Source organism: Loxodonta africana, chromosome 4 (assembly GCF_030014295.1).
Source record: "Loxodonta africana isolate mLoxAfr1 chromosome 4, mLoxAfr1.hap2, whole genome shotgun sequence".
NCBI lineage: Eukaryota > Metazoa > Chordata > Mammalia > Proboscidea > Elephantidae > Loxodonta > Loxodonta africana.
In genome coordinates, this window is record NC_087345.1 from 51,321,746 (window position 1) to 51,342,884 (window position 21,139).

At 37.1% G+C, this 21,139-nt stretch overlaps 1 protein-coding gene across 1 annotated transcript in view; it reads right to left on the minus strand.

The window, feature by feature from the left end:
• Positions 1-230: 230 nt before the first annotated feature.
• Positions 231-21,139, minus strand: part of TMTC2 (transmembrane O-mannosyltransferase targeting cadherins 2) — a 456,462-nt gene continuing 435,553 nt past the window's right edge. Inside the window, exon 12 of the mRNA XM_003405237.4 lies at positions 231-4,215. Coding sequence (XP_003405285.1) covers positions 4,036-4,215 — 180 coding nt within the window. The 3' untranslated portion in view covers positions 231-4,035. The remainder of the gene's footprint in view (positions 4,216-21,139) is intronic.

Consider the following 21,139-nt stretch of genomic DNA (forward strand, 5'->3'; position numbering starts at 1 on the left):
CCAGCCTTTACTGGCTTCAGAATATAGTTCCAGTTAAAACTATACTTTGATTTAAAATTAAAATGAAATATGCAATGACTTCATATAGCAAGGCCTCTTAATAATCATTTCTGTAGCCTGTTGTTTAATTGGCACTAACTAGCTTTGGGATATTGGTTAAATCACTTAACTTACAATCTTTACTACTTCTCAGGTGAAAATCTAGGGTTTAGCTACATAGCAAGGTCTTTTTACTCTCATGATCTGTATTTTTAAGATATTTTTCATGCCTTGCCTCCTTTAATCGGCATGGTTGTCCGTAATAAATGAGAGAAGTAGAAAAGCAACTTGTGGAAAATTGAATAGGTAATGTGTCGGGGAACTAGAAATCTGATCTCCAGAGTCTTGGTTTAGTGCCTGAGTGGCCACATGATATGTTCAGTTATCTGGATCTCAGTGAGAAGAGGACAACATGGGGACAGGCTTATGCTTGCTAGCTCTGTCACCTGGGAAAGTGATTTCACATTTCTGAACCTTGGCTTCTTTACTGGTAAAAATGGAACATACCCTCACACAATCTTAGGGTGTTTAGCATATAATGAAGTCCTCATAGTTAAATTTTATCACATAATTCAGTAATTAGGCAATATAGAGTCACGTTATTACAGAACAACAATTTTACTGAGACTATCAGATTCTCCACCTGCCACTTACTACCTCGTCTATGACCTCCCTATAACTGACACTCCAACATGCCGAACCTACATTTCCCAGCAGCACAAGGTTGTGTTTCATGTACAACATGAAATAAAGAATCAGTCTCCTAAATATGATCTTTTACCATACAACCTACCAAAAAACAAAACAAAACAAAACCCAAGCCTGTCGTCATCTAATTGATTCCTATTCATAGCAACCCTAAAGCAGGAAACTGGTAAAGAATAGGCCCTGTCTAGAGTATTTCCTAGAATCATTTTCCATAGTTCGAAAACAAAACATTTTGTCATCATTTCTCAACATCGACTATCTGGTGATACCTGCAACCCTTATTTTAATTATTAATACTTAATGATTATTTGGAAACCCTGGTGGCATAGTGGTTAAGTGCTGCTATTCAAAGGGTCGGCAGTTCAAATCTGCCAGGCGCTCCTTGGAAACTCTATGGGGCAGTTCTACTCTGTCCTACAGGGTTGCTATGAGTCGGAATTGACTCGATGGCACTGAGTTTGGTTTTTGGTTTTAATGATTATTTATTATTAACCTCAATGTATCCTTATATGGCTCCGAAACTATCTTTCTTACCTCTCTTCCAGTTTTGCTAGAATCGAAGAGAGTTTCAGTGTTGTTTCACTGGCAGATTTAAAAAAATCTTACACAATATATTTGTTATCAATGCTTTATTGTTGAAAACAAAATTGAAATTCTCTGGCACATAAAACAATTATTTCTACAAAAGGAAAGCCTACAAATCTTGATAATTTATACAAATAACAGTTTGTCAAAAAATAAAATTTTAATTTAGTAAACTTGTCTTGTGCTCTATATTTTTAGCACTGTCTGCAATAATCCACCATAAATCCCTGAGCGGAGACATTTTTTGATCATGTTTTAACGCCCCCCCAGCCCTCCCCCTTAGTTGGTCATTACTAAGCCTGGCCCTGTAAGTGAAAAGTATCAGGGATATTTAATTATTAGAAACCCATGCATTTTATGACACAGGCCCAATTATCATTGCTATTTGGGAGCTGGGTCAACATGGAGTGCCTCTACTGTGCAGTGAACATATTAAGAATGAAGTATTTGAAAGGAAGAGCAATAGCAATTAAAAAAACATGTAAGGTTAAGATAAGGAAGTCAACATAGGTCAATAACTATTTAAATAAATAAAGATGTTAGACACTGAATTATCTCTATATCCTTATATTAAATTCCTTTTTTTATTTTTGTAATTGCCAATGCAGTAGAAGATAAAAAAAAAAAAAAATACACTTCAACCCACTATTTTGTTTGACCGCAGATTTGTCGTTGTTGTTAAATATTCTGAAAACACGATGATTTAGGTATAATTTAACTTTTGGTCCTTCAATGAAATGTTTACAAAATAATAAAACATATTTAGGAGGACCTTCTTATTAATGCTATCAAAAAAAAAAAAAAAAAAAAACTCACTACATTTGCCCTTATCACAGAAACATTAATGCCATAGGAACACTACTTTAAATCCTTTATTCCACTCTCTTCAGATATATAGCAAAACATGGAAAATATGGAAAAAAGATAATATAATGTATTTGCATGCCCACCTTCTCTTCAATGGGGACGCTGATCTTATAAATGTGACGTGGGAAAGGAAAGGAGAAAAAGCTAACTTAAACTGCAAAGGACTGGCTTAATGAATTAATTTTTGTTTAGTTAATTTGCTACTGTAGAATAATAAATAAATAAATATGCAGGGTATGGTAAAGCTACTCTTTCTATGAAGAAGTTATAATGGACTAGTGTTCTACAAAGTTAATTTTTAGTAACAAAGTTGGACTATGGCTCAAAAATGTTTCAATAAATGTTCTTCTCTACTTCATTTATAGTCTTTTACTCATGAAATGATCACTGATGTGGTTACTAACAGGTAACAAAATAAATATGAAATTTGTTATTGAAAAATAGTTTTCAAGTGAGGAAAGCACTTGACAAAAAAACTACAAACACATGGGCTAATGCTATACTCTAGTGCAGCTTAAAATAAGTCATTTTTGACATTTTTCGGGAAGAACAAAATAAGAATATGATTAAAAAAAAAAGACTTGAAAACTTACCAGCATTGCTGTTTCGGTACATATTAGAATATCATTAGCATTACATACCAACTCTTTTCAAAATATAAAATCATTAGCAACCATCATTACATATTCCTTTGGGTAGACCTGATTTTTGAAATAGCAACATCTGGGAAACACAAAGAACCTTTTCGTCTAATACCTGACAATTAGTTATTGGAATGGGAGAATTTATCAACTTCCCTTGAGTTAATCCTTATGAAAGCATGCAGGTTAACCAAGAACAGCCACTTTAAAAGGTCATTTCAAAAGCCTAATAATTAGGGTGGCGCAAGCAGTTTGCAATAGGTTGCTAACCTAAAGGTTGGTGGTCTGAATGCATCCAGTGGTGCTGTGGAAGAAAGGCCTGGAGATCTCCTACCATAAAGATTACAGCTATGAAAACCCTATGGAGTAGTTCTGCTCTGTCAAACATGGGGTCACCATGCGTTGGAATTGACTCAACAGCAACAGCAAGAATAATACAACGAATTCTGCTAGGCAGTTGGGGGAAATGGCGACTTTGAAATAAAAATGTGTGCCCAGTCCCTTTGACAAAACCAATGTGAAGTAGCCCTATTCTCCATTTTCTGTTTAGAACATGAAAATCAGTGATGTTCAAAAGAGTGAAGTCCTACCCAAACAATAAAACGTTATGTGCACTAGTCAGGAAACAACTGCGGATTCTGACAGATTCTGACACAGTATTTAAAAAAGAAAAAAAGTTTTCTAAGCTTTAGAAATTGATAAGCAGGCTGTCCCAAAGAGGAAAGACAGCAGCATTAGGACAACCAGCCAGCTCACTGGGATTCATACTACTTTTCAATTACTCCCTATTATCACTTGACTTTAATAGTTTATTGTGGCTGAATGGACACTCTGATTTCCTCTCACAGTGTTTAAGGAACAATATAATTTTGAAATTAGCTTTCAAAAATGAACAAAATCTCCAACTTAGACTCTCCCCCCCTTTTGAAGAATGCCAAAAGATCCTGTCTTAAGTGCTCTGGTTTACAGTCCTATGGGTAACAACTACATCTATCAGGAGTTTGCCAATGCTCCCCTTTTTGGTGTTAACGGCTGCGTCAACAGCAAAGTGGATTTTCCCAAAGTGCCCTCAGTGACCTCAGCCTCTGTTCTTGAAGTCCAAAAGGAGCTCTTGTCATAGCACTGCTGGGAATTTCTGTTTGTTAATGAATCCAGCTGTAAAAAATACAGGAGGACAAGGTACTGCCCCCCTGTGTCAGGTCTTTGAAGTCTTTAGGCCTTGCTTTTCCATGATGTTCCACAGTTTGCGGAGATTGGACTGCGTGATGACATCATCTGGCTTGAGCTGCAGTGCCCGCAGGTAGTTGGCCTCGGCCTTCTGGAGTCTGCCATTAAGGTGCAGAATGGCTCCCAGGTTCATCAGAGCAGCTGGATACTGCAAGAAGGGAAAGGAAGGAAAACTATTAAGAGGCCACTTCAAGCTTTCCTTCATGGAAGACAAAAATCTTCATCCACTTATGCAAATGATTCCCTTATGTCTGGAAGTATTTTATGGAAGCAATTGAGCAATTTATACAAATAGACAAAGATAACCAGGGAGGAAAAAAGTTTTCAAACAGCTGCTGTGTACTTTGTGCTTTAAATAGGGCAGGTGGCTAGAGAAATAGTTTTTTTTTTTTTTCTTTAATGAGAAAGCATGTGTTACATATGAAGACCTAGCCACCGAGTCAGACTGTAATTTTCTGAGAAAAAAGTTAGAAGTGATACAATTTTGGATGAAAAGAATTGAATTTTTTTTTCAACTCGATGCCAAGAAATAAAATATTAAGTGAGAAAAGTTAACAAATCTCTGTCCACATACTCTTTCTCTCCTTAGCACAATGTCAAGCCTTTAAAATAAATATACACTGTAATTTTTTTCTAAAGTTTTCAGGAGAAAATTCCTGAAAAATCCAAATGTAACCATTAAAATGCTTTCCAAAACTACCCTAAATAGTTTGACAAGACAAAGTGCTTATTAAAAAAAAAAAAAGCCAAACTATTGTGAATACTTGGAATAAATATAGCAAAGTTAAAACCTATCAAAATAGATAAAATTTGACATAGAAAATGTAACCTTTATAAGAAAAATTTTATACCATTTGTTAAAACATAGTTTAGTAATTCTCAAACATAAGAATTTTTGGTAAGCAGTGATAATTGCAGTAAAAACTCGTGAAAAACAAAAGTTAAAATAAAAAAGTATGAGTTACATAATAATAGTTTAACACAAAGTTTTCAATCCCAAAATTCTGAAGATATTAGTTAACAACAAAATTCCCCAATAAAAAAGATCTTTGCCAGAAAGGGCCACATAAACCAGAGACTACATTAGCCTGAGACTGGAAGAACTAGATGGTGCCCAGCTACCACTGATGACTGCCCTGACAGGGAACACAACAGAGAATTCCTGATGGAGCGGGAGAGCAGTGGGATGCAGGTCTCTAATTCTCAGAAAAAGACCAGACTTAATGGTCTGACTGAGATTTGAGGGAACCCAGAAGTCATGGCCACCAGGCCCTTTGTTAGCCCAGGACTGGAACTATTCCCGAAGCCAGTTCTTCAGACAGGGATTGGACTAGACTATAAGACAGAAAATGATACCGGTGCGGAGTGAGTTTCTTGACTCAAGCAGACACATGAGACTATGTGGGCAGCTCCTGTCTGGAGGCGAGATGAGAGGGCAGAGAGGGACAGGAGCTGGTTGAATGCATACAGGGAATACAGGTGGAGAGGGGGAGTGTGCTGTCTTGGGGGAGAGCAGCTAGGAGTACACAGCAAGGTGTGTATAAGTTTTTGTATGAGAGACTGACTTGATTTGTAACCTTTCACTTAAAGCACAATTTAAAAAAAAAGAAAAAACATCTTTTGCTTGCTATCTAGCAATAATGACTGTTCTGCTCTTGTCCCTGGTACATTCTGGTTACACAGGACTGCAAATATTTTAGCAATTATGTAAGTGTATATTTCAAATATCAGATAAAATTAAAAATGTTTATCTTACAACGATTTCATTTTACAAATCACATCAGCTACTAATTGCCATTGCAACTCTGTGAAAAAAACTCACAATATTTCTATTATTTAATATTTCACAATGCATGTGTTTTTCAGCTGAATTCATGTGACTCGATTCTTTGCTGTAAAACACATTATTTTTGAATGAAAAACAATGTGAGGAGAAGGGTGCAATAACTTAGAATAATCCAACTGGGGAAAAATGATCAGATTTGAATTTTAAGAAATCTGGGTTTGTGCTCTTACTCAGCCACTGGCTGTGACCTGATAAGGTCTCCGAATGTATCTGCACTCCCATTCTTACTTTGTAAAATGTTGAAATAACATCACCTTTTGGAGGCTGTTAGAAAGAGAAAATGAGTAAATAAATGAAACACAGTGTGCATGGTAGACACTTTACAAACACCAAGTTCAGTTTCCCTTGTCTCATATGATCATGCATGTTTGTGATTTTTACGTTGCTATACAGCTTTTATAATTTTGATTTTAATGGATGTATAACATGTCCCTGGATGCATGCCAAAATTTTCTTAAGCCTTCATTTACTGGGCGTTATTTCCAAATTTTTCTATATCCTTTTTCTTTTCCAAAAATAATGTTGCTAATATAAGCTACTCTTGACCTTCAAAAACCGTTTGGTCAGGATGACTCCATATTTACTGAGAAAAATAGAGACAGTCAATTTCTAATTTTAAACACCAATCCAAATAAACACTTCTCTAAATTATATGTGCAGTGAATAAGGTCCATTTTGGAAAATGAAAATAACACCACCTACTCTGTCATCCTAAAAGAATTTTGTTATCACACCACCCATTATTATCTGTGAGTTCTTTGATGTTGGGCACATTTCTGAATTATGTCCCCCTCACAGTGCTTAGCACAACTAGCAATAAACAGCCACTAAACTGATGGTGAAGTTTGTTCACAGCCTGAATTACTAGAGATGCTAAATAGATAAAATGTTCAGACTTCCTGTTATCCTGAGTGGGAAGAGAGGAAATAGGGAGGGAGAACCACAGTTGGAGATCATTCCTTTCTAACCAGAAATAGAAGAGGCCTAGAGATGGGGCTGAGAGAAACCAGATGGCTCTGTGGGATAGTCGTTATTTCTTGAATCACTTTTATTATCAAAGTGTCTGTACCTAACTATAATTGCAACTCAAGGGGATTATTAAAAACACTCAGAGGTTATGAAGTCAAACTGCCTACATTCACATGCCAGCTCCACCACAGAGATGTATGCACTTGGATACACTGGCAAGTCCTCAACACCTCAGTTTATTCTATAAATGGGATAACAACAATACTTGCTTCCTAAGGTTCCTGAACAGATCATATGAGAATACAGACATCACTGTCTTATTCCTCTTCTTTTTCCTCCTTCTCTCCATCACTTCAAAAAGACAAGAGCAGATTCTGCTTGATGGTCAGCCCTATGTGGCTGAAAGACCACTGAATCCAAACGCTGCGGAATTTTGAAGTGGCTCTATCTTTACTAACTTTGCAGCCTTTCTTAGATTAAACCTGTAAGAGATGCAGCATGTGAAAATGAAAGGCATGGTCAAGTATCGCAAGTCACATAAATAGGTTTCATTTTTATTACTAAATTGCTGTCTGAAGTTCTTCTGTACTTGGAAGGCTTCGAGATCACCTCTCTGTCATAAACTGATGAAAATGAAATTTAATATTATTCTAAAATAGGAAGTTAAATCTACTGTCAAAGTGAGCTCTGAATGCTAATTAAAATAGTGTTTTTAAATAAACTTAATTTTGCATTATCCACACTAGTATGTTACTCATTAAAACAAAAATAATCAAAAATTTGCATTACAAAGTTAATGTGGGGTAACAGATCTCATGGACGCTCACTTATACTCATTGTTTTCCCTAAGGAGTAAAAATTCACATAAATTGAAAATGTGCATATTTAAGTACATCATTCAATATTTTTAAGTAACTATACAGTTCTATGTTCAGTCTTAACCTATAGATTTGAATGTAACTATATATACTTTTTACTAGTATAGAAAGTTTTTTTTTCCTTAAAAATACCTACCACCCACTGCCATCGACTTGATTCTGGCTAATAGTGATCCTATAGGACAGAGTAGAACTACCCCATTGGGTTTCCAAGGCTGTAAATCATTTCGGAAGCAGACTACCACATCTAGTGGGTTCAAACTGCGGACCTTTTGGTTAGCAGCTGAGCACTTTAACCACTGTGCTACCATGGCTCCTTACCAAAAAAAAAAAAACCTACACACACATTATGTAATGCTTAATATATCACTATTTCTTATTTAAGTGAATGGAAGCTGATGAAATTTACATACAGATATGCTAAAAAATGTGATATCATTAACTACCCACTAGAGAATTGATTGTCAATTGTCCAAAGCCATCAAAATGCATATACATGAACACAAATGCATGCAACTTTCAACTTGAGAGACTTACTTTACTTCCTTCCCCACATCACTCCCACTAAACCAATCTGTGTGACATCCTTGCCACTGTATTCTCAGCAATGTTCCTTAAATTTTATTCTCTCAATGCCCACAGCCACTACTCTATTTCAGGCCTAATGACTTGACATCCAGCCAAATGGCATGGCATACATTCTAGCAGAGAAGACAGACAAAAGGCAAGAAAGGAAACAAATCGATAATTGAGACCTGTAATTCTATGTAAGAAACAAAGAGGAAGTGAATATCATATTTTTAGGAAAATAACACATGCCTTCTACATTTGTTTAATGGCCATACCCTCCCCCAGGAGGTATTTTCTTAAGTGTGCTATGCTAATTTTTTTACAGCAATGTGTGAAAGAGGATTGGCCTGGTTGCACTTGTGAGGATGCATCTGGGGGGAGAGCACGCCTGGCAAAAAAATGCAGAAGGGGTGTGTTATTTGCATAAAATACGGTATATGATAGAAAGAATAAAGTGATTAGGGAAGACTTTTTGGAGAAGTTAACATTTAAGACTTTTAGCCAAAGAGCTTCTCTATTTCTTCGCTTCTAATCAATTTTAAACACAGCCATAGGATTATCCTCAACACACTACTAAAAACATTCACTGCATCATTTTGTCACTTATTGAGACACAATCTACTTCTCAACCTAGCAATCCAAGGACTCCTTCACATTCTTAGCTTGTGACCTCATCATTTATTATTCTTTCTTAAAGTCTCTCCAATTTGACAAAGCTCCTTAAATGCACTGAACACTTTGCTTGTTCCTTCCTCGTATTTAACTTTATCTTGTTTCCCCCATTTCCTAGTCATTCCCAACCATAGTTATACATTACTTTCATCAAAGCCTGGTTTACATCATCATTAAAAACATTTAATAGAGTGTGTATTTCCTGAACCCCAGTGGTCTCAGGATTAAAAAAAGGTATAAAGCATCACGGACAGAAAATGGAAGAGAAGGCATCAGTGGACAAGAAATTACAAGCAAAATTTAGAAAATGGGAAGCAAATGGAAGACTGGAACTGGCTTAGCAGTGTGGAAGAAGTTACAGCCTATAGAGCTTGCAGAGGAAATATGAAGGAGTAAAAACATACCCATTGCTGTCGAGTTGATTCCAACTCACATCGACCCTATGGGACAGGGTAGAACTGCGCCATAGAATTTCCAAGGAGCACCTGTTTGGATTTGAACTGCTGGCCTTTTGATTAGCAGTTATAGCTCTTAACCACTATGCCACCAGGTTTTCCATCAAGAGTAGGGAGCCCTTAAACTCTGGAAAACCAGAGAGGTTCAGGTCTTGGAGGCACTTTGTAAAGTGGATGTTGGGGATGAGATCTGGTTAGAACGGGATGAAATTTTTCATATGAAAGAGTGGGTCCCCTTCTTTATCTTCTTGCACAGAATGCCATTAGCTAGGCATTTCCCCAGGCAGTAGGCTGTGGGGTTATTCTCTGGAGAAATTTTGAGAGCAAATTACTTTCATCAAACCACACCAAACCGACCTATCATACACAAATGCTATAGGTATAATAAATATAGGCATAAATGCACAAAAAGACTCTGAAATTGGCCTCCCTGCATCCTCTTTTTTCCAAAAGCTATTAGATGGGAAGCCTCACAAAATGAAAAAGTAAAGAAGGGAAAAGTACGGGACATAGGAAACAGGTCTAACCCATCATAGTGGTGAACAGAGGTCACATGTCGGTAGTCAGTCTCTAGTTAAAGGATTGCAGCTGTGAATATAGCTTAAATGTAGACTATAAAACAACAGTTACCATCATGTCAATTCCTACTCATGGTGACTCCATGTGTGTCAGAAAACTGTGCTCTATAGAGTTTTCAATAGCTGATTTTTAGGAAGTAGATCACCAAGCATGTCTTCCCAGGTGCCTCTAGGTGGATTCAAACCTCCAACCTTCAATTGTCAGCTGAGTGCATCAACTGTTTGCACCACCCAGGGACTCCAATGTAGGCTACAGATGTACCAAATGGTACAGTAGAAACTCATCCATAAATGGCAAGCAATTCTATACATGGCCCATTAAACACTCAAATCTGCCCTAGACAGATGGTTTACCTAAAAGATCTGCCCCAGACAAAGTGATTTTCCTAAAAAGATTTGATAGTCTAAGACATGCTAAAAAGGAAAGTAAAACAGAGGCATAAGGAAGACAGCCTATTATATCTCTGGGGGAGGGTCCCATATTTTAAGTCTCAGTAGAAGTATCAACATTTTATAAAAGTTTTAGCACAATAGTTTGGTAAATAAACTCTTTAGCAATTTTTTCTTAACTTTAGATGATTAAATGTATAAATATATATAACTGATGAAATTAGAAACAGAAGTTCAAGTATACTGTTTAGCTATATGAAATAAACAAATAAATAAATAAATGACCTAAAAAGTGATCTAACTATTTTGGGATAGTATGAGTGGAAACTGGTGGAGTTAAGTGAGCTAATTCTTCACCTACTTAGCAGGAAACCAATAAACAGATACTGTTAAAAGCTAGCAAACCAAGAATGGCAGTAAAAACACATTAATTCGAAGTAATCACTAGAAGAAATAAAAAGAAGCTAAAATAATAGTACTTAAGATGGGTAGAACAATGGTAAAGCATCATTGTTGGATTCGTAGTATTGCTTTAGGTAGGTAAATCACTTTGAAAGTTATCAACAGTTATTTTTATGTACCTAATCTCATGCGTTTGTTTAAAAATGTACAAATATAACTGGATATAGACTCAACTTTTTTCAAATGGATATTTTCTCTCTTCAAAGAGAGAGGCTGTGTCTGTTAAGTCTATCAGACTTCCCTCTACAACAGCAGCTGGCTAGATACCTTAGCAGATACTTGTTGGATGGAATGCCTCAAGTCTTCTAGACGTTCTACAGGAATTGGGGCTTGGAGAGCAACACCAGCATCACCTAGGAGCTTCACAGAAATTCAGAATTTCCAGCCGAACCTACTGAATCAGAATCTGAATTTTAACAAGATCCCCAGGTGCTTTGTATGCTCATTAAAATTTGAGAAGCACTGTTCCAGAGGTCATAGCTGGGTTATAGCTTTTACAACGAAGTGTATTATAAGAGGTTATAACGTATTAACAAAGTATATCAGACCAAATGCCCATCTTCCTGAAAAGTAGAATTCTTGTCTTGGCCATGCAATTATTAAGTTAATAAATGCTCAAATGCGATTTTATTAGAGGAAGCCATAAACGATTGAATGCTATTAGATAGAAGGAAGGGGTCTGAAAAATTTCACAACAATCAAATAAGAGCATGTAAAGTGTTCTAAACAGACTTTAAGACTACCTAGGTATACACCCCAAATGTACCAATCGCAGGTGACTAGCTGTTTGATTATATATTGTTGTCATTGCTCTCCACTAGTTGTAAATCATGGGCTGGCGAATAGAAACCCAAGCACAACTGCTGATGTCTTCCCTCACACGCATCGTCTTTTATTAAAGACAGCTGATGAAATTTTCAGCATGTTAACAAAGGCAGTCAGCAGCTTTCAGCCCAGTAACATGGGGCTTGTGGCTCTGTATAACAAATGACACTACCTCCTACTTCACAGACTAGAAAAGAGAACCAGACCTTTCTTGTTTCCTTCAAGAGGACAGATGCTTTACATCAAAAGGGCTAACTGGCAGCCACACTGAAGCAGAAAATGACATCTTTTTTTAAAACTCTAGGGAATTCTGCCTTTATTGTTATTTTACTGTGGTCTTTGGCTTACTTCTTCAGCATGGGAGAAATAGGCAAAATTAAAATAATGGATGTGTATTGGGGTAAGGAGCCCTGGTGGCACAGTGGTTAAAGCGATCAACTGTTAGCCAAAAGATTGGGGGTTAGAAACTACCAGTGGTTCTGCTAAAAAAAAGATGTGGCCGTCCGCTTCCAAAGAAATCTACAGCCTTGGAAACCCTGTGGGGTTGCTATGCGTCAGAATCGACTCGAAGGCAGTGGGTTTGGTTTTATTCTTGGTTCATATTGGGGTAGGCAGAGCAAAAGAAAGATTATGGATGTCTGATTCTAGTATAACCTCTTTGAAGCTCTCAAGGAACCCAGCTGAGCTCACAGGACATCTTGAATATACAGGATTGAATAACAAAAATCATTTTCTCGCCCTTTGCCTATTATATATTCTTGGAAAGAAACATACGGAGGAGGAATAGTAGAAACCACATGGGGATTTAGGGTTGGGGAATCATGTTTCTACTGGGTAATGCCCAGAAAAACAGAAAAAAAAAAGGGCTTGGTTGAGATGTTCTGATTAGGCTGGAGTTGGAAACCCACACGGAAGGTGGGCTCTCTCTAATTGATATTATCCCATTCGTTCTCATTCCCTCTTCCTTTCTATGAATTATTAACTATTCCCAATTATTCATAATCAGATTATGAATAATGGGCAAAAGAAGCTATATATAAGATGAAGAGCTGACAGAACAACATTCTGATTTTATAAATAACATTTATTTCCATTCAAAAGATGTACTTATGTTGCTGAAATTATTCACACAGATATTTATCATTATACGAACTAAACAGTTGTAAGAAAGAATGTCTGAAGTTAGCCTTACCAAGCCTTTACTCAGTTAATACACTTCATACAGTTTTGGGGATGTTTTCAAGATAACCACCTTTAACTTTCCTTCTAAGTATAATCTGCAAACTTAAATGAGTTTAGGAATCTGAAGTTTGTAGTAGATTCTCACTCTTTTCAAAATAGTTACTAAAGAACTTAATGAAGGCTGAATATTGCCGTTCAACTGTATTCAGTTGAAATTACTCACCCAATTGAATTTGCTGGAGCAGTAACTGCACCATGCTGCTTATAAATTAATGGTTTGGACATTTTAAAAAAACATTGATGAAAAAGCGCATTTATGCACCGCTATAAGGGATCTGTTTTTATGCCTTCTCCATGGGATATACTTAATAAATACTTATTGAATTAAAGCTTTAAGATTACCTTTTAGGCTTATGGGAATAACATGATATAGACTGAGACAAAGTCAGATGCCTTACTCCTTACAAGCTCCAAAATCACTCCTCCTTTGTCCCACTGGTATGTTAATGGTTAAATGCCAAGAGAGGAACCTGAATAATTTATCCTTGAGTTCTTGCCCATACACACACATATACATCCTTATATTGAAAATCTCTCCTAAAGATGTCTTCTAATTATATCCTGTCCTGTTCTTTCAACTCAGTTTTAGCCCTGATCATCTTTTCTTGGATTACTTAAATAAAATTATTTTGAAAGAAAAATAATGAATTAATGGAGGGTTGAGTGGATTGTTGGATGATAAGTTAAAATGAATGAATAGACACGTGGCTAAAGCCATAGGCAGGTTTTTTAAATTACAAGTATTTCAAGCATATAAAAATTATGGAGACCATAATAAACAGTGTACCTATCCAACCAATAAAACTTTACAAATACAACTGAAGTCTCCAAGTGTCCGTCACTATCCTATTCCTGAATCCCACTCCCCAAGATAACTACTACCCTGAAATTGGAATTGATGATTCCAGCGCATGTTTTAAACTTTTATTTTTTGTGCATCCAAAAGTGTAACATTATTTTATAGATTTCTTATCTTACAAGCACCCACCAGAAACTTAATTTCTTTTGCTCAGTACTTTAATTTTCAAATTTATCCATTGTGATACATGTAGGTTCAGTTCCTTCATTTTAACTCCTTTGAACGACTATCCGTTATCTTAATAACAGACATGTAGACTCCTTAAAAGAGTGCTGCCGTAAATATTCTTGTGCATATCTCTAAATGTACTTATATGAGAGTTTCTTAGAGTAGAATTACTGGATCAGAGGGTATCTTCAACTTTGCTCTTTGGATTGTTTGTATAATAATGCAATAACATCAACATGTGATCCAAACCAAACCCACTGTCATCCAGTTGATTTTGGCTCATGGTGTTTCTGAGGCTATAAATCTCTGTGGAAGCAGACTGCCACATCTTTCTCCCATGGAGCCGCTGGTGGTTTCAAACTGCTGACTTTTTGGTTAGTAGTCAATGGCTTTAACCATTGCACCATCAGGCTCCTTCAATATATAACAGGGTCCCTTTATTCCATAGCATTAATAGCACTTGGTATTGTCTGATTTTTTAATTTTTGCGGGATTGAAAGTTGTAAAATTGTATCTTATTCAATACTTAATTTTTCCCTGATTACTAGAAAGATTAATGATATGAGCTCATTAGCTTTTTTGAGAGTTAATAACATTTTCATAAGTTTATTAGCTATTTAAATTTCTCTTTGGGGGCCCACCTGTTCTTATCATTTGGACAGGGTACATTTTGTACAGATTGTCGCCTAGATGGTGATATTTGAAAAGTAGTACCACAGAGTCCCAACTATCTCAAAATACCCCCTAAATAGAACTGCTTTCCCTGGTGTTTTTTTTTTTTTTTTTTTTAAGGTCAGAATCACTCTCTTAAGGCTGACAGAAGTGACAATCAAAACACCAAAAAAGAAAAATTTGAAATACAAAACAGAGTATTCTCAATATAGGTCCAGTTTCAATAAAAATGGTGATGACATAAATGTGGGCAGCTAGAAGGTGGGCTGCAGACAGGGGCAGCAAGAACCATACGGATGTTTCACAGTAGCTTATGGAAAATCCTGAACCACCGTATGAGGGAGAAGGACGGCAGCCCCTGGCTAGCCAGGATGCAGGATGAACTTTACTCTATGACCTCCTTTTCTGCCTTTATGCAGATCATTTTTCTCTGGCCTTCTTCTCAGTTCCTTTCCTCAGGGACAACTGCAAAATAGTTTAAGATGAACAGTATGGCTCGTATTCTCCCTCTCTTTACCACTCTTCATTTCTACTGGCATCACTGAGTTTAACACCTAATCTCATTCCTAAACTCTATCAGACTGCTATTATTCTCCTCACCTTAAACGTCTTCCTTATTCCATTTGTCTTTCTAAAACACAGATTTGATCATGGAGATCCTGGGTATGCAAAATGGTTAAGTACTGGACTATTAACCAAAAGGCTGGCGGCTCAAACCCACCCAGAGGTGCCTTGGGAGTAAGGCCTGGTGAACTGCTTCCACAAAGTCAGAGCCTTAAAAACCTATGGGGTGCAGTTCTATTCTGCACACCTGGGGTCGCCATGAGTTGGAATCGACTTGAGGCAACTAACAAGAAGAACATTTTTGGAAGGGTCAACTGTGTGCCTATATAAAAGAATGCAGATGCTTCAGCCTGGTACTAAGAAGCCATTTATAACCTGGCATTCAAAATAATCCTTCAAGACACATTCTGCGTGAGCCACATGAAACTTCCAACTATTTCTGCCATGTGCTCTTTTGAGCATGCATTCTTTATCACATAACTGCTCCTCTGACCTTAAAGCCCTTCCTCTGTTCTCTTTTTGACAAACTTCTGCTTATTCTTTAAAAAAGAGTTTAACAGTCTCTTATTCATAGCTTACTTCAACTACGCTCCCATAATACTGTCTACATACCTTAATTGCAACACAGCTCACAGTGAATTATAGCTAGTTGTTTGTTTCTTTTCTTTGCTAGAGGGTGAAATAGACAGTGAATGTATTTTAACTGTCTTTATATTGCTGGTGCCAGGCTCTGTTATTGGAAAGAAATGTCCGATAAACGATTGTGGAAAGGAAATAAATTTGTATGGTTTAGCAGAAAGGGCTGATCTAGGGGAGGTAAATTCTAGCCCAAATGCAAAGAAATCTAACATTTACTGAGCACTTAATATATGCCACAGTCTCTGATATACACTCTGGATAAATAGTGAAAAAATACAATATATTTGTTAGACTGTATGGGGCTTTAACTAACTTTAATTGCACACCTGGAATTTACCACAAACTTTTAGGTAGTATACATAAATTATCTCATTTCTGTCCCACAAACCTGTGATGTAGGTGAAACTATTATCCATGCATTGTTCTATGCACTGTAGAGGGTTACACAAATGAAGAATCCATTGTCCTCAAGCAGTTTACAGTCTAGGGCATGGATACAAATTCTTTTACTCCAAAGAACCAGCAGGCTTGCTTACGAGAGCAATACTAAGACTGAGCAGTGGGTAAGAGGTGAAGTTACTCCCTTATGGGTGGGTATGAGGCTATTAGACAAGGTGAATTATCAGGTTGCTTCAAGCCTTTCATATTTCTAGACTACCAAAGGTGTAGGAAGTTTTGAAATTGGTGGGTCACATCAAAATCAATTTGTTACTTTTTTAAAGCAGTTTTAGCGGACTGCTGAGAGCAGAATCAAGAGTGGAGAATAGCCTAAATATAGCAGTCTGAGTTTCAATTAGTTTGGAGACTAAGATGTCAATAGTGATGCCCAGAATGTTTACCATTCTGGGACCAAAAAAAAAAAAAACTTACTAAAAATGTACCATTAATACAATAAGCTAAAGAATCTTTTACAAAATTCCATGATGAAACAATAACTCACAAGGAAAGCAATACTCTCATTCAGAAATGATTATTCTTTGGAATTACATTTTGACTGCAGTCATATTTTGAATAAAGTAACTTTGCAAAAAGATTTACCAAACTGTAGACAAGGCATGGGAAAACAACACAAAAAATCTAGCAGTGGTAAGGCAAGTACTGACAGATAACAGAAATGATTCATTTTGATTCTCAGTTTCAACACAGTATTTCTGTTTTTGAAACAGTTTTGAATAAAACAAAGCAGATACAGGTGACAAGCAAGATACAACGCTGTATTAAGGGAGTACTTTCAATTTGTCAGTGACACATTTTATCCTGTGCGCTCAATTCTTCCTTCCTACATCTGCCCCATCCCAGAGCATGTTACAAGAATGTTCGTTTAACTTTTATCATGGGTGTGATTTCCACAATGTGGAGTGCTATCCATTTCTGTGGCAATCAAAATGCCAACAGTTGTAGCTCGGAGGATAGCAAATAGTGAGTGCAGCAGAATCATGTGTGGTTATTTCTAACAGACTTTAAAGTGCATCTACTAAATTAGGAATATGACCTCAGAAATTACTCCTCACTGAAGACACTCTTATTTCAAAGCTGGGTTTCCTGACTCCTTAATTTCACAGGAACTTCTCTCAGATAATCCACGTGGAAACTCTAGGTCCCAGGCCACCTATGTCTCACTTTGAGCTTTTATAAAATGCAATCAGTACACTGTCTATCTTGATTTGCGACCAGCATGTAGCTCATCACTTGAAGTAAAACTACTAAACAAAAGCTCTACTTGACTGATAAAATATCTGATGGCTCAAAGTACAAGCAGACTAGAAAAGAGATTGAAAATAGGCAGAATTTTAAAAAGGTTAAAAGCATCAAGGGAAAGAAAATTAGAAGAGTATATACAACAGGCCAACATCATCTGTATCTCTAAAACACCTCGAGTCAGCCATCTGCCCTAATTACTCTAGATAGCTGCTACAGAAACCTACAGTATCTTCTTTTCCTTTTCTTGGAACCAAACTCCTTGCCTGTTTCTATTTCAAATCTGGTTTAAGCAACATAATTCACTCTACACTTGATTCATTTCTTTTTAGCATGAAGGCAAGGGAGGGCCATGTGCGTACTTCCTCAATCACAATCAAATTACCCACAGGGGTTCCCAGCTGCACAGGCCATCCAAGTGTGTATGCGTGAAGAGTCAGTTTGAATATATGTAATAAAATGATTGTTCATTCCAGGGAGCTGAAACACGTCACTGGAATAATCATATTGTTTTTAAGATGTATTTCAGAGATACGCGGGAAATTGAGATTTGGACTGATAATATTTAAGAGCCCAATTTAAGCAAAATAGAAGCAGAGATCCTATTTTCTTTTTTTTGGGGCGGGGGGCGGGGGGCTGGCCATTTTCCTATATGTATTAACCATCTGACTACAAACAAAAAACAAAACAGGGCAGCAAGAAGTGCAGACACACCATATTTACACAAAGACTCAATGGCTGTCACACGCAAAACCATCAAATTCAGGAAAATTTCTTTAACTTAGGTATATCATTTCTCTGACTTCTGCGTTTGCCACTAAATGTCATTCTTTGATCTGATGAGTGTCAAGTGGTTGATTCTAGGCTTTTATAATGTGGAAATGGCAGATTTGTTCCTGAATAGGACTTATTGGCAATATTCATTTTTAAATATTGTGGAAGTAAGCATGTCAGAGACCTCAGAACAGTGGATTAGAATATAATTTAGTTTAACCATACACACTCTAATAAAACAGTTTTTTCCCACTCACAAGGCAGACAGGCACCATGGTGTGAACAAACAGGATTAATGCTGAGGTGACAGTGTCAATTAGAACGATCACATTTTGACATGACATTTGAAGGCAGCAACGGCTCACTCTCACGAACATGAAGAAACACGTTTCACTGAAAGAATTCCTAACAGCCCTCAGGCATGCAGCAAGTGGAAAGTATTGCGAACGCTCTGAGTTAGGATGACCAGATCAAATACAACAGGCAAGAGCAAAGCAATTCCTCCAGAAACTATAAATCTTTCTAGGGACTAAAAATAAAAGGTAAACACACCATCTGACGCATGGCATTCTATTTGCACTTTTATAGGGCCAAGACTTTGTTGACACATGCTTGGAAAAATAATGATGCAAGGTCTTTACACATCATTTCAGAAAATATTCCATCAGGACACACCAATCAAGGTGCAGCCATAATGTACTCCGAGCCATTACACTTGCCAAGGTGTCACACCTGCAGAAAATGTAAAAATAAACAAACGCGGCTTGTGTGTGTCTAAACTCATGGTTAATTAAGGGAGATTTAATGGCAGAACTTTTGCCACTCAACATAATAAACACTCACATATCGGCCTCAAGACATTTACATTCAATTATACCTTTTCCCTTTATGCCTGAAGTGTTCATAACGGAAGCTGCCCCATTTAGACCGCATCAGTCACCTCCTAAGTATGTACAGTCAGCGTATTTTATATCTGTAAGAATGTTTTAAAGACTGGCTTGATGACATTTTTCTAAGTAATAGCTTCCAAAATCTCCTACACTACAGAATTTGCATTGCCTTTACCCACTTTATCAATGTCTTATCTCTTTTCTCCAAACCAGAAAACCAAACCCATTGCTGGATTCCGACTCATAGTGACCCTGTAGGACACAGTAGAATTGCCCCAAAGGGTTTCCAAGGAGCAGCTGGTGGATCTGAATTGCTGACCTTTCGGTTAGCAGCTGTAGTGCTTAACCACTGTACCACCAGGGCTCCTCTCTTCTCTTAGCAACCCTACTTTTGAAAAGTCTACCTACCCTGTGGAAACCCCGGTGGTATAGTGGTTAAGTGCTACAGCTGTTAATCAAAAGGTCAGCAGTTTGAATCCGCCCCAGGCACATCATGGAAACTCTACAGGGCAGTTCTACTCTGTCCTATAGGGTTCCTATGAGTTGGAATCGACTTGATGGCAGTGGGTTTGGTTTGTTTTTTTTTTTGACCTACGCTGTTATCTTCTTGCCTTCCCTTTTTGGTTCACCCTGTTAATATAAAACAAAGAAACAAGGAAGCAAAAAACAAGCAATCAATGAAGCAAGCAAATAGACTCAATCTATGCAATTGGTAGCCTCAAATATATTTATTGTATACTTTTCATCAGTACTCCCAAATAACCAGAAGGAGGTTTGAAAGGGAATGTGTAACAATGCAAATGATTTTCTGGATCCAATGTTTAATTCTCATATGCCAACTGTGATTTTAGACTCATCTTCGATACTGAGTTGTCAAGTATGTTTACAAAATCAAAAAATGATTTTTACACACTCAAAAAACGTACTTTTATTATCAGCAACCTTGAAATAGTGATCTAATATTTGACTACACTAAAACTAGGCCACATAACACCTCTACCTATGATTCATGTCTGAACAAGCAGAACAAAAACGACTAGTCTAGGACTATAAGAGGGCACATCTTTTCAATTTCTTCATGTAAGAAACCGAAGACAAGACCTTATACGGCTACTGTTGTTGTTGTTAGGTGTCTTCCAGAAGGTTCCAAATTATAGTGAACCTATGTACAACAGAATGAAACATTGCCTGATCCTGCACCATCCTCACAATCCTTGTTATGCCTGAGCCCATTATTACCCCTGCTGTGTCAATCCATCTCGTTGACGGTCTTCCTCTTTTTTACTAACCCACTACTATACCAAGCATGATGTCCTTCTCCACAGACTGGTCCTTCCTGATAACATGTCCAAAGTATGTGAGACATAGTCTTGCCATCCTTGCTTCTAATGAGCATTCTGGCTGTACCTCTTCCAAGAAGGATCTGTTCATTTTTTGGCAGATCACCGTATATTCAATATTCTTTACCAACACCATAATTCAAAGGTGTTAATTCTCCTTTGGTCTTCCTATTCATTGTCCAGCTTTCGCATGCACATGAGGTAACTGAAAACATCATGGCTTGAGTCAGGCATGCCTTAGTCCTTAAAGTGACATCTTCGCTTTTTAAGACTTTAAAGAGGTTTTTTGTAGCAGATTTGCCCAATGCAATACATCCTTTGATTTCTTGACTTCTGCTTCCATGGGTGTTGATTGTGTATCCAAGGAAAATGAAATCCTAGACAAATTCAATATTTTCTTCATTTATCAGGATGTTGCTTATTGGTTCAGTTGTGAGGATTTTTGATTTCTTTATGTTGAGGTATAATCCATACTGAAGGCTGTGGTCTTTCATTTTCATCGGTAAGTGCTTCGAATCCTCTTCACTTTCAGCAAGCAAGGTTGTGTCAACTGCATATTGCAGGTCATTAACGAGTCTTCC